The following is a 27,937-nucleotide window of genomic DNA, read 5'->3' on the forward strand; positions in this document are numbered from 1 at the left end:
ATCGAATCCGAGTTGAACATGAGTTGAGTCCAGGCACACATCTCGCTAAAGAAAAAAAATATATCGATTTTCTCCAGACTGAATCGAATCCGAGTTGAACATGAGTTGTGTCCAGGCACGCATCTCGCTAAAGAAAAAAAATATATCGATTTTTGTGTCATTTGTGCGCACGCGTAACCCTAGCAATGCGGGTGTCCTTCCTAGCTAAATTTGACATTCCGGACGCGTCGGCGTGGTCCGTTTCGTCATCCAGGGTCGTCCGGACGAGTTTGCTGACGGGCGAGTCGATTCAAGTCAAAGTTGTGTGTGGTGTAGTGAGTGCGTGAATTGCGGCGTTCGCGAGTAATCAAGTCACAAAGGGTTTACCTAAGGCCGTTTGATCCTATAGGAACTCATTTTCGGGCCCTCTACATGTTGGTCCTTAGCCCTTGCAACTAGAAGTTGAGTGCTTAGAACCACTCATGCGAGTTCTTCACAAAAATGAGTCAAGAAGTGGTTTGAAGTTCTACGGGAGGTGGGCTCTATTACTAGTCTGCTAAGATGGTCAACAAAGAACTCCTAAGGCTAGATTTGGGGTTCTGGGAGTAGGAAACTAAGGCCTCACTAAGAATGAGGTCAACAATACCAAACAGGACTCACATGATCAACCATATAAGAAAACGCATTAAAGGTTCAAAGGCAATTTCACTTTATCTTGAACCAGATTCAAAGATCAATCAAACTAGACAGGTAGTCTAACTACTTGGTCCATGCTACAAGGAGACTCGGCTATTCCCCACAGGAAAATTTTAATCATAGTTTAAGTCAACTTAAGGCCACAAGCCTAAAATATTTCTCTTTATATATATATATAGCTTGTTGGGTAGCACTAACTTTAGTCTCTGCCTTAAATCTTTGAAAGCATTTTACACTTTAACTTTACTATGAGCTTACATTAAGGCACGAACCTTTAAGGTCCTTTTTTTTGGACTTCTTCCCTCTAACTACATTTTTTTTGTATTTCTAATTTTCTCTGGTTTAGTAAGCTTCAAGTGTAACCTGCAAATAATACAAAAGCCAACAACCTATTAGGAGCAATGAGCATGCGCGCATGACCAGAACTAGAAGGGACATTCAGAGATCTATAAAGGTACTTAGCAAAGATCCAATTGGAGAAAATTGTACAAGATAAAACTCTATTAACCTAGACGATAAGCATTTTATAACTAGAAAGCTAACTAAAAGGGTCGGCAAACTGGAAGAAATATTGGGGAATAGGTTAGGAAAGTTTATCAAAGGTGGCTGATAAAACAAATTTAGAGAGTAACACTAAGAGTACAATCAATTGAAAATTCAAGTAATTCAGCGGCTAATCAAAGGAATACGGGAGGGAAAACATTGTATTCTCTAGTCGAAAACTATTTTCTTACTTATGAAGAAGTCAACCGTGAACCAAGACACCGTCATGGGCGAGTTAAAAGGAGGTATCTATTGACGAACGCCTTCTCCATCAAAACCTTGAGACGAAGCCTCCCCCATGTCAAGATCTCTCAACTCGACTCAAATAGAAATGAACTGACCATATTGCATATATTGAGTCAACTATGTATGCAAAATATTAATAACACACTAATGTGTCGGCTATTCTTCACGGCTAAAGGAATTAGTTTTAAAATTTTTTTGCCACTACCCACTTGAGACGATCACATCCTTTGCTAAATTTAAGATAATATTCATTACTCAATTCGCCAACCAATAACCTCAAAGAACTCCCAAGCACTATTGAACCTGCACCAAGAACCTAAGGGGTTGCTTAGGAGTTCATAATAAGGCTCGGAAAGGATATGTAGGAGATTAAAGAATTGGAGCTTGTTGTGGCCTGAGCTACATTGACATAGGGTCTCAAAAAACTGCTTAGAGACGCCCTTGGTCTATGAGCCCGAGTACCTTTGTTGATTTGCTTGAACTCGCCAACGCCAATGTGAATATTAAAAATATAATCATAAAGTGAAAGTATTGGCCGGACAACCCAAGGAGCGGGATCGAGTAAAGAAGCAAAGATAGCCCCTAGAGAATTTACGAATCCCAAGTTGTCGTGACTAGAAGCAACTTGTCCTTAACCAATTTAACAACACTACCAATCCGCGTGCATTCATTTACACCCAAGGCAAGTGCCAATCTAAAAAGGAGGCAACCACCAAGCCATGCAAAAAGTGAAATCACTAGCATTTATCTCACATTCACACTGCAACAAGTCTCAATGGTTGAATTAATCAAGGTGATTCATAATAAAAAGTATTTTAGAAGACCAAACCTAATGAAATATAGCCCACACATAAGTGATAAGACAAAATAGTAACACATTCCACAATGACCATGAGCATGACTGAAAACTATCGCAGTCTCCATAATTTAGAGTAATAGCTCGTTTTCATAAGAAAATTCTAGGACTTCATATTAGTCTATCAAACATGGTTGAAGACGAAAAATAGTCGATTATAGAAATAAGCAATGAGCCCACCCCAGCAAAAATAGTACACTAAACTAACATCAAATGACTAAGATCGAGAGAAATGAACTGAACAACGGAGGCACGAGCACCTATAGCTGAATTAATGCTAGTTACATCTTCTGAAGCAAATAAGCCGCTCAGCTATAACCCTTATAATTATGTGATTGTATTGACGGCTCCAATTGCAAATTACCAAATAGATGCATATTGATTAACACAGATAGCTTGATAAAACATCATTTAAAGAGTGTATTCAAAAAGAAGCAAATCGAGGACACTCATCTATCGCAAAAAATAGACAACTTATATAGGCTTTCTAAGAAAATAAAAAATTTTGAAAGAAAAATAACTCTACTAATCACTTGTTGAGAAGAAAACCACCAATTAACTATACAATAACAACAAAGAGCCTTTATCCCACTATGTGGGGTCGGCTACATCAATTCTTTATCTCCATTGCATCCTATTGAAAGTCATTTTCATTTAATTATAATAGATTAAGACCATTTTGTATACAATAAGCCCAAGCCTTTTTAGGTTTACCTCTGCCTTTCTTAACATAAGTCAAATCTAAAACATCTAATCTCCTAACCGGTTCATCAAATCGTTAATGTTTAATGTGACCAAACAATCTAAGACGACCCTCTCAAATCTTGTCTGCCACTGAAGCTACATCAACCCTATCACGAATAAATTCATTTCATATTTTATCTCAATGTCAAGCCACTCATCCACCTAAGCACTCATTTTAGCAGCACTTAACTTTGTTTTATACTTCTATTTTAAAGGCCAACATTTTGTGCCATAAAGCGTTGCAAGTCTCACCACAACAACAACAACAAAGCCTTAATCCCAGGACGTGGGGTCGGCTATATGAATCCTTTTTCTTCATTGCGCCCTATTTAGTGTCAAATTTTCATTTAATTCTTGGTAAATTAAGATCATTTTTTATACAATAAGCTCAAGTCTTCCTAGGTTTACCTCTGTCTTTCTTAACATAAGTCGAATCTAAAACATCTACTCTCCTAATCGGATCATCAGATGATCGACTTTTAATGTGACCAAACCATCTCAACGACTTTCTCTAATTTTGTCCGTCATAGGAGCTACACCAACACTATCATGAATATATTCATTTCACATTTTGTCTCTAAGTGTAAAGCCACTCATCCACCTAATCATTCTCATCTCGGCAACACTTAACTTATTATTATGCTTCTCTTTTAAAGGCCAGCATTCAGCGTCATAGGGCATTGCAGGTCTCACCACCATCTTATAAAGTTTTTCTTTCAGTTTAAGTGGTACTTTTCTATCACACAAAAAACCCGAAGCATTCCTCCACTTCAACCAACCAACTTGAATTCTACTTTTAACATCCCCATCTATATCACCATCGCTTTGAACAACAGACCTAAGATATCTAAATCGTTCACACCTTTTAATAATTTGATCACCCAAATTCACACTTCTGTCACTAGAGCTACTACTAAAATTACATTTCATGTATTTAGTTTTGGTTCTACTTAAATGAAAGCCTTTAGACTCCAATGTAGACCTCTACAATTCAAGTTTTTCTTGGGTTTTTCTCTCGTCTTATCCACGGGAAGGATATCATCAGCAAAAAGCATACACCAAGGTACATCCTCCTATAGATGTCCGGTAAGACCATCCATAACAAAAGAAAAAAAGATATGGGCTTAAAGCCAATCCCTGAGGTAATCCAACAACAATAGGAAAATATTTGGTAAATCCTCCTTCAGCTCAAACACAAGTAACAACTCTAGTATAAATATCTTTAATGACTTGAATATAAGTCATATCAACACCTTTCTTCTCAAGAACACTCCAAAGGATATCTCTTAGAACCTTATCGGAAGCTTTTTCTAAATCAAAAAAAATCAAATGTAGATTCTTCTTATTAGCACTGCACTTCTCCATCAAACCTATCAATAAATGTATAGCTTCCATAGTAGATCTACCCGGCATAAATCCAAATTGATTATGAGAAATCTTTGTAAAACGTCTTAACCTATGTTCAATTACCCTCTCCTAAGACTTTAAAGGGGCGCCCTAGTTCAATTGTTCACATTTTGGTTCTTTTCGCTCCAAATTCACTCTTTTTTGCATATTTTTGCTCCAATGACCACCCTAATTCATCATTTCTGCAACAAAACATCAAAAATACATTTTTTTAAAGTGTAATATCATAAAAAACAATGTAAAATAGGTATGAAAATCTCAACATATTTTCCTTTGGTCAGATATCATCAGGTCCTACAGACTTTCCACCCTTGGTTTTCTTTAAAACCTCCTCAAATTCTTTTTTACTAATGCGACGATAAAAATGAAACGTTTTATTATCATTCACAATATTAAAATTACTAAATTTAATCGCATTTTCAAAAAACTTCAATAAAATTTTTATCAAAATAACTCACTCACCTATGTTGAATGTCTTTTTCAAAGAAAAGCACTTTTTCATTTTCATGTTTAATATATTTTACTTGAGTTAAATCTTTACTTTTTTTTCTCTTTGTTCGGCTAGTTTATACATACATTTTTCACCCTCCTTAGTATCTAATCTATTATAAAGATCTTTAAAAGCAGAATTTGAGCGTCACAGATTGTTCATTGAAACTCCTTGCAGACCGTTTGATATTTCTCAGTTCTCTAAGCTTTTACATTTAAACCAATTTTTATAACAAAACTTCTTAGATTTTATCTTTTCTTGCATATTATTATTCTATCTTATTATTCCACTATCAATTATTTTTATTTATAAAAAAAAAATTTTCTTTTGATTCTACAAGTATATCTTTTGTTATTGTTTAATAGTGTTTGTTACTTTATCCCACATACCATTTGCTTCTTCATGAACATCCCAAATTTTGAAATCTAGAATTTTACTCATAAAAATAATTTTGTTTGTCTCTTTTAGGTTCTCCCATCTAATGCTATGATGATGAGTCCTAGTATTCTTTATTTTATAACTATTCATCTTAAAATCTAGAACTAATAATCTAGAACTAATAAGAGAACTAATAAGCGATGTTGGGTACTTAAATCCTCACTTGAAATGACCTTTCAATCTTTAAAATCTCGACGATCACTTCTTCTCATAAGAAAATAATCAATTTGTGTTTTATTTGATCCACTCTTATTAGTAATAAGATGCCCATCTCTTTTCTTGAATAAAGTATTAGTAATAACAAAAGCATACGCTAAAACAAGTCTCACCGCCATCTTATAAAATTTTCCTTTCAGTCTAAGCGATACTTTTTTATCACAAAATAGGCCTGATCCATTGCTCCACTTCAACCAACCTAAATTCTACTAATAAAACCCCATCTATATTACCGCTTTGAACAATAGGCCAGAGATATCTAAAACATTCACACCATTTAATGATTTGATTGCTCGCAGTTACAACTCTGCCACTAGAGCTACTATTAAAATTACATTCCATGTATTCAGTTCTAGATCTACTCAAACTAAGGCTTTTAGACTCTAATGTATGCCTCTATAATTCAAGTTTTTTCTGAACTCTTTCTCTAGTCTTATACACAAGAAGGATATCATCAACAAAAAGCATACGCTAAGGTACATCCTGCTATATATGTCCAGTAAGAGCACCAATAACTCAAGCAAAAAGATATAGGCCTAACGTTGATCCCTGATATAATCCAACTGAAATAGGAAAACAATTGGTTAATCCTCCTGTTCGAACACAAGTAACAGCTCTAGTATACATATCTTTAATGATTTAAATATAAGTCATATCAACATCTTTCTCCTCTAGAACTCCCCAAAAGACTTCTCTTGGAATATTATCGTGAGCTTTTTCTAAATCAATAAAGACATAGGTAGATACTCCTTACTCTATTTGTACATCTCCATCAAACCTCTCAATAAATATATAGCTTCCATAGTAGACTTGCTGAGCATAAATCCAAACTGATTATAAAAAATCTTTGTAATAACCAATTTTATAATAATTGGCAAACCAACGACATCTATTGCAATATTTTGCCAACTATTCTTTAATACATTTTGAGCACTCATCTTGACATCTTGACATCCCACATGTCAATGAAGTTCTCGGCTTTTGGTTGGTGAGGGGTGGGGGGGGATTAGTGGTATAAGATGACTTGTATCAATCAACGGTTTGTTGCCTCAAGGCTATTAGAAACACTCAATAGAAAGTAGTGAATGAAGAGGTACAAGGTAAAACAAGCTTGGAAACTCTAAAGAAGATAGAAAAAACCCGGTAAAAAAGTTTCGAATCGCAGTTTTTATATCAGTTCGACCACTGATGTTAGGTATAAAGACAAGTTAGTGGCAATCTTAAGGGAACATTTTGCATGGTCGCCTGGTGAGATATCAAGGGTAGATTCCTATGACACACGTTATCAACTAAGAGCATGTTTGGAAATTTTTCGCCTGCTTTATATTTTAGACCGTCACCACAACAATATTTTTTGAATTATTTTGTTATTGTTTTTTATAATTTTTGTTGCGAGGGATTTTTTTTTCAATTTGATCTGATAAATTGCGGTGACTGTAAGAAAAATGACATGATTTTTAGAAAAAAAATAAACATAAATATAAATCCACCGCAGATTTCTAAGAAATTTTGTCTGCAACAACATTACAACCTCTTTTACAAAAAAAATATACGACCACAAATAGACTCTAAATGTGGATAAGATCAACTAATTAAACAGAAGATCAAACAAGTGGCACACACATTACATGGCCTAATTTACGAAAAAGAGTATAAAAGTTGCTTAATATGGATTTAATAGAAAAGTGCAATACACTTACTAAGTTTCGAATTAGTAATGGTGCCTAAGTTTAACGAAGAATGGCAAGCGTGCATTGATTTCAAGCTATCATCAAACATGGATACATGCTATAGATGTCAAAAAAAAGGATGGTTTTTACCACAAGCAACGAATTATATTGCCACACAACCACATGTCATTTAACTTGACAAATGTGTTGATGACTTAACAAAGAACCATGGTCATATCCTTTAAAGAATAGAAGGGAAGAATATAAAAGTTTTTGTGAATGAGTTGTTGATTGAAATGAGTTGTTGATTGAAAGAAAAAGACCACAACAACATATTGTCGGCCTCAACAATAACTTCACAACCTTGAAGAAGTTCAATATGAGGTTGAACCCACTAAAGTGCATCTTTGGAGCCTGATCTAGCAATTTTTTCAAATTCTACATAACACCCAAAAAAAAACCCGAACATGAATAAAACTAATATTAATATGAAGATGTCATCACATAAAAACATAAAATATCTAAGAAACTAACCAACTAAAAAATATGATTAAGCCGATTTATCTTAAAGTCAAATAAAAAGTGTTCGGCATTCTTTAAAACCTTGAGGAGGGGCAAAAAATTTGAAGGGAATAAGAAGTGTGAAGAGTGGTTCCAAAGCTAGAAGTCATCGTTGACCTTGCTTCCATTGCTGCAGTCATGACCTTCAAGGTTTTGTTATTATATTTAGAAGTAAAAGGAAGCAGGGAGCTCCATCCTCATCAAGAAAAAAGAAAAGAATCAATGGCTTGTCTATTATGTTGTAAATAACATGCTTTGTTGAGTTGAGTGAAATGTCATGTTTTGAACAAATTCCACTTCACCCTCATCACAGCCAAAAGACTTCACCCTTACTTTCAAGTTCATCCTATCCAACTCTTTACGAATCATTGCTTGAAGTTTGTTTCAAGGCGACTTCTAAAATGCTCAGCTAAACTCAGCAAATTCTAAATATCTTATGTTCATTGAACGGCAATTAAAGTTCAAGCGCTAGCCAACTTCACGATTAAGGAGAAAAGCCAACCTATTATGGAATTTGTAAGTGAATGGAGAATCAAACAAGTGAGGAATAAGAGCTGGCTTATTGTTGATGAGTCTAGCATATTGTTGATGAGCCCGACATATATCATTCCAAGTAATGTCATCAATATAATTTACATGCAATAACAATCAAGTCAAATATGAGGCTTTACTCACTATCCTGAGATTCACTTCAAGGGTAGAGTGCTACTCTTCAGTTGTACTTGGACTCGTAGCAAGTGGATAAATTAACAAATGGATATGAAGCAGAAAAGGGCACCTTGAGGTGATACCTATTTAAGGCCAAGCCTAAAGTCAAAGATTTGAGTATCATCAAACAGATCTTCTGAGAGAACGAGTTTGCCAATCAACTTTCCAAAATGGCACATATATAAGTGACAAACCTTTAACCTTTACTCAGCCCACCATAGATGTAATGGAGGTAAATCTCCTAGCTGAATCAAGCTAGATCGATTCATTTATTGAGTATCTAAAGATGTCAATTGTGGTAGGAGAAATCAAAGGCTCAAGAAGAATTAAAATCAAGGAAACTTCGTACATCAACTCTATTATGATCATTGACGGCAACCATCACTTAACCTTACATACAATACAACAGCAGCAGCAACAACAACAGAACATTTATCTCACTAAGTGGGGTCGGCTACATGAATCATTTTTCTCCATTGCATCTTATTCAGTGTCATTTTTTCATTTAATTATAAAAAATTAAGATCATTTTTATACAATATACCCAAATCTTCCTAGGTCTACCTCTGCCTTTCATAACATAAGTCGAATCTAAAACATCTACTCTTGTAATCAGATCATCAGATGGTTGATGTTTAATGTGACCAAACCATCTAAAACGACTCTCTCTTTGTCCGTCACTCGAGCTACACCAACCCTATCACAGATATATTCATTTCGCATTTTGTCTCTAAGTGTAAAGCCACTCATCCACCTAGTCATTCTAATCTCAGCAACAGTTAACTTAGCTTTATGCTTCTTTTTTAAAGGCCAACATTCAGCGCCACAGAGCATTGTCGGTCTCACCACCATCTTACAAAATTTTCCTTCAAGTCTAAGAGGTACTTTTCTATCACAAAAGGTCTGAAGCATTCGTCCACTTCAACCAACCAACTTGAAATCTACTAGTAACATCCCCATTAATATGAAGATCACTTTTAACAATAGATCCGAGATATCTAAAACGTTCACACCTTTTAATAACTTGATCACCTATAGTTACATTTCCGTCATTAGAGCTACTACTACTAAAATTACATTCCATGTATTCAGTTTTAGTTCTACTCAAACGAAGGCCTTTAGACTCCAAGGTGGACGTCCACAGTTCAAGTTTTTTCTGAGCTTTTCTGTCTTTTTCTCCACGAGAAGGATATCATCAGCAAAAGGAATACACAAAGGTACATCCTCTTGTAAGTGTCCAGTAAAACCATCCATAAACCTTACTTACAATACATATAAGAAAAAAATCAAGTTACTTGAGTTTTAGCAGTAGTGCATTTGAGAGAATGTGCAAGTCATTATAGAGGGCTAACTCTAGACATTTGACTACTCAAGAAAGAGTATTTTCAGCTTTTTAATCTAAATGATGCAAAAAAATTCTTCAAATGTTGTGATCTATTCAAAAGTTTGCACCTAGCTAACTTTAACATTCACATATTGCAACCGATATTGAATCACTGGCCATTAATGGTTTGAAAAAACAAACCTATTGGATCCATTTCTGCCTACAAAAGAGCAAAAAAAAGATCAATATTATAATGATCAACTATTTTACCAAATGGATAGAGGCGAAGGAGCTTGCAAGGACAATGGCAAATGTAATTTATCATTTTATCTAGACCAAAAACATTTGAAGACACAATATGCCTCATGTCATAATAACTGACAATGGACTTCAATTTTTTGACAAATCACTCAAAAGGTTTTGCCAAAATCAAAGTATTCACCTCAATTTTTCCACTGTGCATTATCCCAAAATGAATAGGAAAATCGAAGTGGAGAATAAAATTCTCAACCTATTATGAATGGAAGTCAAAACTGCCAAGGTAAAAAAACTTCATCATCATCCACTAGGCTGACCAGATTCTTATTAATCGCATGGGGCAGCTGCTAGTCAAGCACACTACATAACTAAATAGTTGTAGCCCTCGATAAGTGAGCAAAAGGAGAACTCAAATAAAAAATGGCAAAAAGATAATAAAAAAAGAATGAAACATATATTTCAGCTTATCAAAGAACTCAAATATGAAGCAAGAGGAAGTCATGAGAAGAACAACTAAGTATTATAATGCCAATTTAAGAGAAAGAAAGTTCATAGGAGAATTGATACTGAAGAAAGTCGACTCAGCAACTCGAAAATCTCTACTAGGCAAGCTGGGCGCAACTTGGTATGGAACATATAAAAAACAAGTAAAACCAAAATCACATCACCAACAAACACACTCAAGGGTTTAAGTTTCAGAGACAGTAGGAATGACCTAAAAATCTTCTTTGCCTAAAAATTATTTATTGTGTCTTCTTTTTTTTTTTTTTTGTCGCCTTTGTTGTAAGAAATCAACAATTCCCAATATAGAATTTTTTTTGTCGCCTTTGTTGTAAGAAATCAACAATTATAAGTCGAGCTCAACAATTCCCAATATAGAACAGCCAGGGGGTACTTATTTGAAAAAATTGAAGAGAATATGACATTTTATAACATCACAAACTACGAAAAAAGAAACAATAGACTCAAAGTGAGTAATCTGGACAACAATCCAAGACCAAAATTTTAAAACTTAGGAAGCGAAATATGGCTCTTTATGATAAATAAATAAAAATTTGTCCATTGAGTGAAGACTTGCTTAGCTAGCTTCTCAAATGGAATCTTAGCAAAACTTTTCACTAAGGAAAATAAGTCATTCCGAAGCGAGATAATAGGCCATGCATGCACGACAACATGTGCACACTTTCCAAATGACAATCAACTCCCAAATAAGAGTGGAGGAATATAAGTCACCTGAAGTGAGTTAACAAGATAAGCATGCACGATAACACATGCATAATGACCAAATAACATGGTTGACTCCCAAAAATCGATAGGAGATTGTGAGAATCTCTCCATCACAATATAGAACATTTTCATCAAACAATATTTTGTGGTTATTAATAATCATGTTCCTAGCTTAATGGGTCACACTTTCTTATAGGCTTGCTCAAATGATTTTCATGATTGTTAGTAGTCATGTTTCAAGTATGAGCCACTTTCAACAGCCAATAAATTTTAAAGGATGTCTAAATCCAACATTGTTCAGTGGATTAAATGATCGAAAGATAAGGAGAGGGGAAAAGAATAGATTAGATTATTGTGATCTATCAAGTGAATTACTATAAAGAACTTGATCATACCCCTAACAAAGTAGGATGGGCTAAGTCAAGGAGAAGTGCCCAGATTCAAGGAGAAAAAAAGAAATTTGCATTATTATTCGTAAGAATTCAATACCCAATTCTTGGCACTTGACCTCATTTATAAACATGAGGGTTAATGTTGCAAGATAGGTTAAGTTGATCCTACGAGAACATTATATGATTGAGTTTATTTTAAATATTAAAAACACATGTTTAGAGTTTTAATTGATTAAACTGTGTGCAAAAATTTTGAACATGAAAACAACATCAACTAAATTGGATGATCAAGATAATCACATAAAAAATTAAAAATAAAAAAAGAAAATAATGAATAATACAAAAAAAAGCTCGATTAAATTTTGGAAGATTTGCATACATACCAAACAATTCCTATATATTTACATATCTAACATCTAAACTTCAATTTTTACATAAATACCACCACAACTGTATGAAAAGGTGTCTTTAACCTTTAAGTTGAAAGGTGGTATTTTTTATGTGATGTATGATTTGGGTGGTTTAAATGTAAAATGTAAATTTGAAGTGTTAGATATGTAAATACATAAGAATTAGGAGGTATGCATTGACATGCCCATTAATTTTATAGAGCCCTTGGTCATTAGATTTATAATAGCAAAATGATGACTTAAGCTTAAGCTTTAAAAAATAAAAACCTATAAATTTAAATAAAATTAAAATTATTTTAAATTATTATATGCATCACAATTTTAAAAAATTTTGATCTCAATTCATTTTAAAATAGAGATATTTATATACATACCACAAAATTTTTAACTAGTTACAAAACTAATGCTTAACTTTTGGCATTTACTTATAAAACATATAAAATGTTTAACATCACAGCAAAATATCACAAATATTAACTTTTCTAATGAAATAAAACTTTCATTTTTATTTTATGATATGATTGTGCCTTTTAAATGCTATAGATGTACATATTAAAACATGTATATTAGATATGTAAATACATAAAAATCATGTGGTATGTAATTATCTATTACAAATATTAATAGGTTTGGACGACTTTAAACTTCTAATATATTTCCTCGATTTGCTTTACATAAATTTATTAGTAAAATTATTGGTTATCTAATTAAGGATAATGATCTTAATTAATATATCAATAAATTTCCTAATTAATTCTTATATTTATAAGTTTAAATGATTTCATAAACAGCATGCATAGCATTTAATTTACCAAAAAACAATAAGCAATAAATATTAACTAAAGTAATAAGTTAATATTTTTAGAATTTTATTTAACATACTTCAAGTTTTCATTTTGACTTAATATTTTTATGATAAATTGCTGCCATATATATGTTTATTTACAAATGATTTCAGATTTTTTAATTTTATTTAATATATTTTAAAAACAACAAAAATAGAAAAAAAATTTTGAGAACTTGATTTGAATTGGCTAAGTTTTGACTTAACTTTCGTTAAATTAGATTCACTGGATCTTTTAAGCGTGCTTTGAAGGATTAAAATAAATATTTTTTATTAAAATTCAATTTATTATTATTTTTTAAATATTAGTTGTTTCATAAAAGGTTGGCTAGCCATTGGACGTAAAATTGGAGCTTCAACTAGTTGTCGGAGCTTCTTTGACTAGCCATTTTATAGTCATTTGAAAAGCATTTAAGAGACATTGTTATATATTTTGGCTATATTTTGAGAGGCTATAAATTAAAAAAAAATTTTGTTGGTTAGAAGTTGAATGAAAAGTTTATAACACCTTCCACTTTCTCTATTTAAATTTTTTTTCAGAACTTTTTATTTTCTTAAGGAAAAAACTACGAGTTGATCTAAACCTCTCCAAAAGCTTGAACTCATACAAAGCCACATCGTTGAAGAGTATTTTTTAATTTATTCAAGTGATTGTCAATTCTATAAGATTGCACTTACAAAATTTTAAAATATTTGTATTAGATCAAATAGCAAGATCTAAAATTCTTCTTTTAACGTTTTCTTATGAGGTTTCTGAAATCTTTATAAACAAACTATAGTGTCGTCTGTAAAATTAATTTTTGATTACTTTTTGCACGTCAATTAAAAGCATAGATTATAAGGGCTTTTCCCACCCCCACAAAAATGAGAATCATGCATTAGTAAGATCTATATATGGTGGGATCCTAGATGATGAAAATTTAGGCAAGACATAGGCAATGTCCGAAGCTCATAAAAATTTGTGCAGTTGTCTCTTGCTAGTTTTTATTTACTCCCACAATTTTCTTAAATCTACTTTCTTAATAATTAAGATTTTTATTTTTATAAGTCTACAATTTAAAAAAAGCATCAACCATCCTCTTGGTTTTCTTATACTCCAACTTACACTGACCTAAAACATTCATAAGTAAAGTCGAACATTTTTTTTGGTAGATCATGCAAGAATCATGAACTCAAAAATATCTTTTATTAAGGACAAAAATCAAATATTAAGAATAAAAATCACTTGAGTATTACCAATCAAAGGCATGCCTTGAATTCCGCCTTAGCATAATTTCGAAGAAAAACACTTCGAGACATACGACTAGAGCTGTTTAGGCAAGGCGTACGACCACATAGGTAGAGGTGCGCCTCAAAGCTAGTCTTGCCTCAATTCCGCTGAGACGTGCCTCTCGCACTTAGTTTTATTTCCCCTTTATTAGATTGTTCATATACGAACCGAAGTTGCACTATCACAAGCAAGAGCTCCCCTTTCCCCGATCAAACTCCCCATGATCGTCGTCTACTACTTCTACCACTGATACCACCATCGTCGACGTTGTCGCTGCTTCTATTACATCAGCCGCCTGCTGCTCCTACCATAGATGCCTCCTGCACAGCTGCCTCCTGCTCCTACCACAGCCAATGTTGTCTACTGCCCCTGTTGTCGTCGCTGCCGCTAGTTGCTCCTGCTGCCACCACCATCGCCTACTGCTCAACCTTTTGATTATTTATTATGGCCTTATTTAAATCTATATATATTATTACGTTAGTTGATCAACATAAGAAAGAGACGCCTATTCTGCCAATCTCATCTTATGTCCTACTTTGATATTTTATAACTTTCAATTTATATTTTATGCTAGTTTGATGATTTGATGAGTACATTATATTTTTATTTCGTGCAAGTTGTTAAATGATATTTTGCAGCTAATACAATTTGTTATTTCATATAAACGTAATTTATCATTCTTACTCCTTTATTTTGACTTACCTAATTTTCAAAGTGTGAGACTTACATCGCAGATCGCGGTAAGACCCTTAACGATTGCACAGTTTTAAACATTGATAACAATTGCTCGGAGAATACCTTTATCCATTCGAAAATGACAAGCAAATGCAAATGTTACCTGTCATTACATATTCAGGAGCAGCATATCCATAAGTCCCCATCACTCGTGTGGACACATGGGTCTTATCCCCTTCTGGGCCATCTTTAGCAAGCCCAAAATCAGAAAGTTTGGCAACATAATCCTGCAAGAAAATGTGTTTAAGACAACGGAACCCGTAAAGGGAATGAAGTTTTTACAACTACAAAAAATTTGGGAGCATACCGCATCCAGTAGAATATTAGAAGTTTTAAAATCGCGATATATAACAGGCCTTTCTGCTTCCTCGTGAAGAAAAGTTAGCCCCTTAGCGGCACCAAGTGCAATTTTCATTCTTATGGACCATGGCAGAGGTAGAGATCCTGTGTAAGAGTATATTTTTAATGAAAGATAAAGGCAACATCACCAGAATAATAAAGGCACGGAGTTTTCCATTTGCACTAACTAAGCTGTAGATCAGCAACACAAAACAGATAATAATTATCCATCTCCAGTTGCCTATATATTGATAAAATATAGTATCCTAGGTCAACACACTTTCTCAAGGTGGTGGAAACATAAAAAGAACTTGACCATAGCTAAGACAACTCAAAACTCCTTTATTCTGTTTTAAGTCACTGTTTGGCTGACAGCTGGAACCTTTTTTTTTTCCTTTAAGAAGGATACAAGGAAAGGAGGGGATGGTAGGGGATTGGTTTACAGAAGTCAATTGTATGGCATAGTCATTAATGAAAAACAATGGGGTGGATATCAAAAAAGTAAAGCATTTATTATTGAAAACGCAAATAAATTTAACTTTAAAGAATTAAGGCATCGATATCATTCCAAAAATTACCTTCAATAATTAGGAAACAATACCACTACAAATGTTCATCACTTGTAAGTGTCAGAACAGTGTTTTTAAACAGATTAAAAGTAAATGCAGAGAAACAGATTGGGATGGTAAACCTGATACTTGACCTTAAACCAATAAGAAATTGGTTTAGAGTAGGTCATGGGTAAGAAACCTTACAACTAACACCTTCTAGGTACGGAGACCCACAAAGAGAACCGTAGAACAACAAATGTAAGTTTTATCACTTCTGGCAAACGTGGTGAAGCCATGTCATGATGACCAACTCCTTTATAAATATCTGTAGGATAATTTTAGACTAATGATTATGAAGGGATGCAATGGGCTCAATACAACTGATACAAAGCCTACTAGACTTCAGCAGGATTCTTGAAAGTATGCATTTTGCATTACTATATCAAAAGTTACAAAATGTGTACAAAACTATGGCTTTAGGCTTTAACAGAGTGAGATCTATCCTCCTTAAGAAGGAAAAAAAGAGCAAGTGTTTCAATTACATGGTTAAAAAAACTTCATTTATGTCCAGCTAACCAAAAAAATGAGCAGTCCTATTAAGTTCCTAGATATGTAGCGAAATAAAACCTGTGAACTGTGAGAATAGCAATGCCAGTGCCAAACTTTGGCTGGAATTTCCTCCTCTGTATAAGGTTGCAATTGGTAGGGCTCGTAAAACAAATTTGGTGCGGTCTAAGTGGCCAAACTTTTATTGAAATAAAGAATATTACATTAAACAGCTACGAAGCCCAGATTTAGATAAATAAAACTAAATATAAGAACATTGTGAATTTTCTTAAAGAAAGCAGTATCTGCCCATAGCAGTCTCATTGAAAATATCACTTGGAAGGATAACTGGTGATTATACAAAAAAATCGCTTATTAACATGTAAATTAAGCACTTATTACACTTGAAAACATAAAACAACTATTAAAAGGTAAACTAAATACTGATTACACTGGATAACATAAAACACTAGCAGGTAAATAATTACTGATAACACTGGGTAACAGCAAACACTATCAACAGGTAAATTAATTATGAATTACAAATGTTAAAACAAACTTACGTAATGCAATATGACAATATGACGAATAAAACCTTAACCATTCCATAAGAGATTCTGAAATTTCAGTCCATTGGGCATTCACAATGCATTTTGTGGCTTAACACAATTGAAATTAAAAGCTTTTTCCTTCCTTGTTATAATGCCTAAAAAAAATTTAATACCCTGAAGCAAGGAAAATACTAACTCTAATAAGAATAAACGAATTGGGATTTGTCACTTAAATTTCTTTTTAAAAATAATCCTCATAGGAGCAGATGATATAATATAAATTTAATATTAATCAAATAGCTTCTAAACACTATAAAAAAGAATGTTTAACAGAAGTCTAGACATTATCATAAGAAAAACATAAATTTACAACAAAGAAAATTTTCTCTTTGTTGAATCAAAATCAGTCAAAGGATGTCAGAATGCTACCAACAAAGCTTATAAGGTGTCAGAGAATAATAAAAAGAGTAATATTTATAGAGGAGAAACAAAGAACTTTTTAATGAAAAAAACTCTGATTATTTATAGCTCTAACCACCCACAAATGACCTCATTAAAAATTTGTCATTTGACCATTTATAAAATATAAAACATAGGGCTTAGGCATTATACATGGAAAGCTACACATTGACTTTATAAAATATAGATAAAACATACATGATGCGAGACCTATATACATGTGGGAAAATTCATGGATCCACACGACAATTATCAAGGCTTGTTGTAGGCGAAAATCATTTCCATACTGGTGAAGTCCCCAATTCTCGAGTTGAATGCACCGACTTCCTAACAAACTTGTCGACATCAGTCTCAAGTACTCCATTGTGAGATGAGTCATTTAGCTCAAATGAATGGGCTCTTTGATTCAATTGAGTAAAAGATGAAATGGGCCCTAGTATCTATGTGAGCTTCTTGTGAGTCGCAAGGTCTCGTGATTGGGCAATTAGGCCCTAACGAGGTACTTTTGATTATATGAATATAATGGACTTAGCTAGTTCATTGTCTTTCTCTCTTCTATTTTTCCAAACTACTATAAACTTAGCCTGACCCTAGCTAAATTAGATCCTTTGAATATTTGGATGTAAATTTAATTTAGTGATTATCGTGTCTTTAAATTTATCACAAGGAGTGAATGACAAAAAATATTTATTCTCGCAAAATCAAATATTTTACCTCTCACGCCTTTAGAAAGGATTGTATCTTCCCGAAAAACTAATTTTCCTAAGGTTTTTAAACAATAAAAATAAAAAGTTCACAAATTATTTATCTTGAGGGTTGAAGCCTCTACATTGGTGGCCGAGTGCATTAGGTAGTCAACAATCACCATAAAGCTTGTAAAAAAATTATGGCATTAATCCTTTAAATCTTTGTGTAAATAATAGAGCATCCCCTAGAAGAGGCGAGTTGTATGATCTTTGTGTAAATAATAGAGCATCCCCTAGAAGAGACGAGTTGTATGGCCTGAATACAGTGAAAATTGGGCAAGGGCCGCTATACCAATGTCTGGGTGTAGTGTCAAATAAGTAAATGTTTTCACATTACAGGCAGAAGCAAGTAAAGAAGTTAGTCCATTAAACTAATATTAGGATAGGATCTTCAAATAAAAGTACTCTCACAGGTAAATTAATAGAATTAATTTATATTATAGTTTATATGAAGATAAATATCTTATGTGTTTAAAAAACTAAACGGGTTAGAAAAAAGGCTAAAGAGATTGATAGATTAAGATTTAAAATTTGATATTCAGGTAGGAGTCTCATTAGGTGTAATTATAGATAAGAGTTTAAAAGATAATACTATAAATTTAATACAATTGAATATCGAATTATAACTTTAAAAATTGTTGTTGATACTAAGATTATTAATATTATAAGTGATTATGCTCCTCAAGTAGGTTTAGTTATAGGTTCAAAAGAAAATTTTTGGAATGACTTTGGAGAAAAAATACAGATGATACCTCTTAAAAAAAGAATTTTTATTGAAGGAGATTTAAATAAACATGTTGGTACAGTGGTAAAAGATTTTAAAAATATTCATGGTGGTTGATGTTTTGGAGTTTAGCAAATTATTTGTTATTGCTAATACTTTATTTAGAAAAAGAGATGAACATATTATTACTTATTAGAAATGATCAATAAATACAAATTAATTATTTCCTTATGAGAAAAAGAGATCTTCGAGAGTGTAAAGATTGTAAAGTAATTCAAAGTGAAAATTTATGTATTTAATATCAATTAATAATTCTGAATTTTAAGATGGAAAGCTGTAAGATATCAAATACAAGAAAATAATCAACAGAATTAGGTGCGGCAATTAAAAGAGAAATAAAATTAGTTTTATGAGCAAACTTCAATTATGAGCAAACTTCAAAATTTTAAGATTTGAGATGTTCATGAAGAAGTAAATTCTATGTGGGATAAAGTTACAAGCACTATTAAACAAGTGGCAGAAGATGTGCTTAAAGAATCAAAAGAAACAAAAATTTATAAATAAAAATAATTGGTAGTGGAATAGTGCTGTGCTAAGAGAGAGTTCTTTATATTGAAAATGTTGAAAGATCCAACTAAGTGGAAGACATGTCATTTTACTTTTTCTCAATGAAAAAGTTAGAAGATCAAACTAAGAGAAAGTTCTTTATATTGATGATATTCAAGCACAGGGTTAACTATTTATTTTACTTTTATGAGAATCAAGATGCAAGAATATTATCGTATTTTTGGACTTTCATATGTTTGACTGATATTGGTGTAAGACATTATTTTTTATGTACCGTGTCTTTCTCTATGTTATTCATTATTGTTATTCAAAAAGAAGACAAATAAAATCAAATAACATTGAATTAGCAAATAATATATTAATAAAAAAACATTGACAGCTCATATATTGCACGCACTCCTTGCATGATATCCACATACATAGGCAACTAATGGGTTTGAGAGGTACTTGTGGGTCACCCAACAAGATTTAACATGCTTCGTATGACACACACTATATTTATTGATCTATTTTAAAAAGTGTACAAAATTCATAAACTCTGTGACTCCTCTAGAATGACTTTAAGAGAGATGATCACCATAACTCTATATTTTATCGCAAAAATGAGTCCACAGAAGGGGGATGGAGCGATTCTAACACTCACCAGAAATAATTTGTAGATATTTTTCAATTGGTTCAAATGCTCTGATCAGTTTATCTTGAGAAGTTATCAAACTTAAAAGACCCTACATTCCAAAACACCCCTATTGAAATTTCACGATATCAACACTATATGTCATATATTTAAGGTAGATTTTTGTGTTCATCTTTCTTAAAATTTACTTAAAAGCAGTAACTTTAATATTTCATATAAATGACTTAGGATTGTATTGAAGCAATTGATGGAACACATGTGGATGCACGTGTGTTCAACAGTAAAAAGAATGCATAAAGTGGACGTTGTGGTTCACCAACATAAAATATTATGGTTGTATGCGATTATAGAATCTATTTCATTTTTGTAATGGTTGAATGGGAAAGGAAATCAGCGCGCATGATAGCCATGTATTCAAATTTGTTACGCGAACTCATAAATACAACTTTACAAAATCTTCTGATTTGCTTGAATATGAAATTAAATGATTTTTTTCAGTACAATACTAATGATAATATATCTAATAAAAAAGTATTATTTTGTTGATGTTGGATATCTGTTACAAAGAGGGTATATCAAAACTTTTTCTGATACAAAATATCATATTTCTAATTTTAAAAGAGCTAACAACATAGTTCAGGGCAAAAAGAAAATTTTTAACATGAGACTCATTTTTATTTCGTGTTATTAAGAGGACATTTGGGGTTTGTAAAAAAATGGGTTAATCTATAAGATATGCCCACATATCATTGCAACAAATAAGTGAACATTGTGGTAGCTACAAAGGCTCTCCACAATTATATTCGTTAACATCATTCACACAGTGATATTGATATTAATAATGCGGATGAAGATCAGTCACATGTCTCTACTGAGGCATATAAATATCACCTAGAGCAGTCAATATCACAAGCTGACTGTGATTTATCTAAGTCTTGTACACAGCATGGGAAAGGTGTAGAGGAGATGATAGAGTTGAGAGAGCAAATTACATATGCAATAGTTAATGAGTGAAATGTTGCGTGCGATATTTTCATTACGTATAACATGATGTGAAAAAAGCTATATGTTTATTGTAATTACTTTTTATGCAACGATCTTTATGTGGAATCTCAATTTGCTGAAATTTATTTTTTCATTCATTCAACCTGTATTTTTCACCACATGGATGACCTCCTAGGCAACCGTGAGTTTAATAAATTTCCTTTTCTTGCATTTTTTTTTAGCGGTCTATGATGAGATATATGACCTTTGGGTTATTGTTAAATGACAGTAAGTTGCTATGGATTTTAACATATATGAAATCTACATCAAGGCAACCAAGGTTCCCCTTCATTCTTAGTCATAACTCTCGAGGTTCCTTTAGATGGCCTTTGTAGTGAGATGCTTCTGTGGCACATACAAGATCAGTCTTACATGGTTTAAAGGCAACTATGATCCACTATCTTTAAGGTATTTTGTCTTCTTGAAGTGATATATTATTCGTTGGTTTATTCTTTGCTCTGAGACCTCACAGCTTTATAAATCATTAACTATAAATTTATATTATTCTTTTAGTTAATTCATATAAGTGGTTGTGGTTTGTGGTTTTAATCCTTAAGAAATTATGAGCTCGAACTTTTGGTGTCTCTAGAGTCTTGTAATGCAACTACTGATGATAATGTGCTCTACATAGATCACTAAAAGAGCATAGATATGGTAGAAAATTTTATAGTTGTCCAAGGAATAGATCAGCAGAGGATTGCATATCAATGAAACGATTTTATCTCAGATAGAGATCGAGCGTGGAGAATATCTTTAAAGAAGTTATCTTGTAAAGTTAATCGTCTATATTACAAACACAATATTATGATAATGTTAATTATTATTTTTTATTTTGATTGTTGCATTACTCACCGTTAAGTGAGATGTTAGTTCTGGGCGTAATATTTAAACTTAGAAGTTTTTTGGGATTCGGAATGTTTTTATTTTCATGTATGAGTTATTCAACCTTAAGAGATTCTCTTATAAACAACACGACAACAAAGGCATAAATAAAATGGCACTTTAGTACTTCTACTAAAAGAAATATAGTATAAATTTTCCAGAACATTTACTCTAAAGATGTTCCTATTTATGGTATGATTCCCATGATTTGGATAAAACGTGTAGGGGTGATTTCATCCCCTTCTCTTCTCATTCTCGATTAGTATTTCATTTTGAGCAATTATGAACTCTTTTAATTTTCCTACTATAATAAAGTTTTCAATTAACACGGAGATGTCAATAAAACTTTATGTCAAAAACGTGATCTTTGTGAAAAAGGTAATATTTCTTCAAGTCCCAAATATGCGGTTGCGAATATAATGGAAGCAGTCATGAAAATATTCCTTATTCCTGATCACATTCATTAACTCGGTGTAGGAGACTTGCAAAGAGGCTTGAGTGACATTCCTAACGACTAAAGGCAACTTGTTCCTCAACTGCAAACATGGTAGCGTCCTATTGAATTTTGATTCAAGCGGCATTGAATTAACCCCTATGCCTATTTGGTGGGCATCAATGTGGTGACAAGCTTCCATGTTCATGGTACTAGGGCTTTGATACCTCCTCCTAGTAATAATCTTATACATTTACAACATTACTGGCAAGTTCAACCATTCCTGCACATGAAAACGCTTTAATCATGTACTAGAATGATCTTAATTTTAGTCCTTACATACGTGCAGCAAGGACAACCATGAGTTCAAAATACATATTCAACTCTTCCCATGTTGGAAATGACTTTAAAATTTTTGCAACGATTCCTCGAGTTCTTACTGGATTGTAAATAGAGCTTGCAAGTTGTTCAATGGCTTGGTGCTGGCAAATTAAGAGATGAAGGTCCATCTAAACTAAAAAAATTTCATTATTATCACTAGTGAAAAGCATGTTAACCACCTAAAAGGTAATTCATTGATGATGGTGAGGAATAAACAGCATTTGAAGGTGTTGTTAATGTTTAGCAAGAAGGTAGCTAATTCAAAGAAGACCAAATAGTCAACAGGATTTATTCTTCCTTCGTAAAGTTCCAAGTATGAGATTTAGACTTTCACTGAAGCCTTTGCCTCTAAAATCTCTCTAGAGAATCTATTCGCCAATTTGCTTCTTAGTTCAATGGGGAGAGGGAGGGGATTCTTCATCACCACTTGAATAGTATGTTTCATCTACTACTAGCATAGAAGTTAATGCCCTGACACTTCAAATTATTAGATCCAAAGATCCTTCTAACATCTTAAACCTTATGGTAATTCTAGAAGCATGCTCCGAAACATCTTGAATCATCCCCATGATCCTCCTCCATTTCTTCAAGTTGCTTTCTAGTAATAAAATCCTAATTCTCCAAATTTAAAGATCTTTCTTCGTTTTGTTGGTTTGTTTTTAAAAGTGATGAATTATTAACATCAATTCATACTCCATGCATCTTTCAGAATGATGAATCTAAATTTGTCTAAGGATGATGTCAAAATATTACTAATAATACTTACAATGTTTCACGGAACAATAAACAAAAAGTGAATCAAATGAGAAGAAAAAGAAAAAAAGTTTTTAAAGAGAACTAACCCAAAGCACCACTAAATGGTGTACCCTTTGTCCTTTTATATGTAAGGTTTGGGTGCTACAGAAAAAGCTTCACTTTAACTTTCAAAATAAAATAAATTTGAAAATACGTGATAAATCACTTGTATACATGTGGGACATTCATGGGTCCATGTGATATTTGTCTTCGGATTTCTTGTTGGCCTAAGTGATCAATTAGTCGGCCGCCTCATTAGTGAAGCCACCAATCCTTGTGGTGAAGACATCAACTTCCCAATAAGACTATAATCGAGTCGTGTCAAGTATGTCATAGGTTGGACAGTTCATAATGAGTAGAACTTTCACATAATTGTTCATACGTTACTTGCTTAAATTTTCTAATGTCCATACTTGATTTGTACATAACTTGTTTATATTAGTTGTAAAAACGAGAAATTCAAATGAGACTTAATTTTTTTTATACAAAATTAAAAATTAAATTTGTACTTGATTTTTCATATAAAGCTAATAAACAAGCTAAAATTCGAATGAGAACTTGATCATTTATATATAGTTATTAACAAATAATTTTACAAATCTAAATAAATAAGCAATGGAATAAATTTAAAATTGGCATCTAACTAGTTTATATTAAGTAAATAACAAAATATATAATTATGCGTAAGTTTTCTTACAATCAAATAACATAAATAAGTATTAATAAACTAATTCATTAAAATAAAAGATAAGAAGAAATTGTATTAAATTTATTTGCATATTGATATTAAATTATCATATATTATTGAATGTGTAATTAAATAAATTATAATTAATCAAAATTTATTTAAAATATATATTATATAAGTATAGCATTAACAAGTTATTTGTTAAATAACAAACAAACTCATTCATGAACATTAATAAACGAGTTGGATTATGTTCAAATTAGGTTCATTTAACCTTCAAGTTTTAAACAAATGTTCAAATTTAATTTACTAATTTGAACAAACATGAACGAGTATTAATCGAGTTGAATTTGAGTAGTTCATCAAGTGCATTGGTTCATTTACAGACATAACTCCTGATGAACTTGCCCAGGTTGGCAAGTAGCTCCAAACCTAAAAAGTCCTTTGGGCGAGTAATCACTGAGCTTGGTCAAATGGCCCTTATGATTAGGTAAGAAATCTTGAAATGAGCTTGGGCATTTGTGCAAGTTCCCCTTGAGGGTTTAGGGGGTAGGCTAGTAGGCCCAATGACAAGGCAAATAGGCCTTGATGAGATATTATTTAATTATATGGCAATAATAGACTTGGGGAATTCCTCAAGATCCTAGCGAGTTCGATGTCTCTGTCTTTCCTATCTAGTCGACTTTCTCCAAGCTAGCTCATAGCAACTGATCAAGAACTCTTAGATATGTGCATGTACGCCCTTTACATGAACATCACCTGGATAAATTTTTCTTCTTTCTTTTGTAAGAAGAGAAATTAAAAAGGATTGTTAAACATTTATAAGGTAAGAACAATAAATTGTTCAAGTTTCTATTCGGTATGATTATTAAAGGATCCAAAATATCAAGAGTATATTAAGCATATACACTATTGCATAACAACAAGAAAGCTCAAGGTTGTAACAAATTATAAAAAGCATATTCAGCCTCACTTTATAATGCTTATAAAATTTGGCCGATCAAAAATCTCATTTATTAAAGTTTGAATGTGCCAATAGTGCAAAAGAAATTGCTGCAAGTGCAGATCCTCATAGTCTTGCAAGCATGGGCTGCACGATGGTGGAAGCTGGAAACAATCTACAAACTGCAGTAAATTCTAAAGTTACCAAGCATACAGCATGGAATATCGAAAAGAGAATCTAAAAATTGGACAGAAAAAGAATGAACTTACACATTTTTTATACATGATTTAGAATAAATGTCAACAGGTTTCAAGAATAACAGTTAATCAATGTGTTCTGCTTGCAAAAGGAAGAGCATGACACAGACGAAATAGATACAGGAATATATGAAAGAGTCAAGAGAAACACCCAGACATACTTCTAAAAAGGTGATTCTCCAAACTTCCACGAGGCATATATTCATATACCAATAACCTTTGATCATCTTCAATGCAATAGCCAACCAACTTAACCAAATTAGGATGAAGAAGTTCACCAAGAAAATTTACTTCAGCCTGCAAAACCATAAAAATTTATTGTGTAAATGCGTCTAGAATGTGAATAAAAATGGTGAAATGAGGGGAGAGGAAGAGCGAGAGGGGGAAAGAGAGAGTAAAATAGCATTTGGAATTTTTAGTTAAAACGTACCAACCACTCCTTGTGCCCTTGGTGCCCATCATGATTCAGTGTCTTCACAGCAACAGTGAGACCTGTACCAGGTTTAACAGGGGCAGTTCCATTCTCTTCAATCCAACCCTTGAAGACACAACCAAAACCTCCTTCTCCAAGAAGGCTTTCCGGTCTGAAGTTTCTCGTTGCGCATTTAAGTTCATTAAAAGTAAACTTCCTCAACTGCGATGCAATTTTAAGATCCTCCCCAACTCTAGAAGTAAAGGAACTACTCTCTCCATTGCTGGTTGTGGTAGAACCAGAGACTATAGGCACAACTGGCTGGCCACTACTACCATCATTTGTAGATTTACTTTCTGTTTGCCCATGCAAAATGTATATTCAGTTAGATGAATCAATTATCACATGTTTGGAATTCTACTTCATGCATAACTCTCGGTAATAAATGCTTTAAAAAATGGATAACACAACCATCAATCTTGAAAATAAATAGAAAGCAACAAAATATCAGTCACTGCCCTTCCGAATAGTGATTCTATTCCCAGACACTCAAAGAAATTGAATTACAAATCTTATTACTTATATTACTAGGCACCCAAATGAACCCTGCGTATATGCTTTCAGAAATGTGAAAGACATTTTTTATGACTAAGGTCCTGCACTAGTTATTCCCCAGTGATTGGCTCTATAGACACTATAAATTGCAGTAAGGAGGATAAGTGAGATAAACAAGGCCTAAAAAATACTATTGCCTCACCAGCCAATTCAAGGTTCATGCCAGAGGTAAAACACGCAAATTTCAGATCACGTTGAACATGAATCCTCAAGCTGAGTGCATTTCTACAATAGATTTTCTAGAGATGAAGTACCATAAATGAACTTGTAAAGAAAAGAAGCACAATATAGACTTGAACATCCTTGGATATAAGAATCTAATAAATATTATGATGTATTCATAAAATATTTTTGTAGACCGTACCACCCAAAAATTATCAGTAGTGCCATTAGCCTGGTCCAATAATTGAGGATTGACTTTTCGGATCTTTTTTCCTCTTATATACTTTATGAGGTGTTATTTCCATTTTGTTATTATTAGTTCATGAACTATCCTCCATGGTTCCATCACCCATGCTCAAACTACCTTAATCACATTTTTACTATAGCATCTTCAAAAAGTGCTAATCCCAGTGACTCTCAATCTAATTATTTATTATTCTATCCTTCCTAATTTAACCACATATCCATATTATCTTTAACCATTTCATCACACTAAACTTAAACGGTTACTTAGTTATCGTTAAGACACTTCAATCCAATTGTATAACGAATCTAACTATAATTTTTGACAAAATTTTCTGTTAGAACTTCGTGATATTCACTAATTGCACTTAATCCATGAGATGCTTCTTTATTTTAATCATCAACTTTTAATCTAGGAGTTATACTTCATCACTATATCCATTATTTTGAATAGCAGAATCAAGATAATCAAACATATCTTCAAAAGATAGCACTCATTTTCTTATCATAATTAAAATAATTATCATCATAAACATTAAAGTTACATAAATTTTCAAAGACTAAATATAAGTTCATTACTTCTTTAAAAATTTCTTCAATATTTTAACTTACACAAACTTCAAAAGGTGTTTTAATGATCAAGGTCATCTGCTAATAACAAAAAGGAGTCCAAAAATTAACACCCGGCTCTTCAGTGAGCATAGGTCTGACTTAGATTTTCAAAGCGGATGTCAAAGAAAACACTATCAAGAGATTACACCCTTATTTTGCAAATGCTTTTACAACGTTATGAGGTTATCATAAGTACAAGCTCCTATGATTAATTACACCACCCAAACATGAAAGATAAATTTCAATTAAAGCTAATTGATAAGCGTTAGAGGCTTAGCTTGTTAGAGAATCGACTGATTTTGGATTAAACATATATATATATATATATATATATATATA

General features: G+C 32.6%; 1 protein-coding gene across 1 annotated transcript in view; it reads right to left on the bottom strand.

The window, feature by feature from the left end:
* The window catches only part of LOC110033644 (probable serine/threonine-protein kinase PIX7), a 50,552-nt gene that overhangs the window by 14,638 nt on the left and 7,977 nt on the right, over window positions 1-27,937 (bottom strand). The window contains exons 2-5 of the mRNA XM_020737692.1: window positions 25,985-26,322; window positions 25,716-25,851; window positions 15,322-15,458; window positions 15,118-15,241 (exon numbers count right to left, since the gene is read on the bottom strand). Of these exons, the coding sequence (XP_020593351.1) occupies window positions 15,118-15,241; window positions 15,322-15,458; window positions 25,716-25,851; window positions 25,985-26,322 (735 nt within the window). The remainder of the gene's footprint in view (window positions 1-15,117; window positions 15,242-15,321; window positions 15,459-25,715; window positions 25,852-25,984; window positions 26,323-27,937) is intronic.

This window comes from Phalaenopsis equestris, unplaced genomic scaffold (genome assembly GCF_001263595.1).
Source record: "Phalaenopsis equestris unplaced genomic scaffold, ASM126359v1 Scaffold001244, whole genome shotgun sequence".
Lineage (NCBI taxonomy): Eukaryota > Viridiplantae > Streptophyta > Magnoliopsida > Asparagales > Orchidaceae > Phalaenopsis > Phalaenopsis equestris.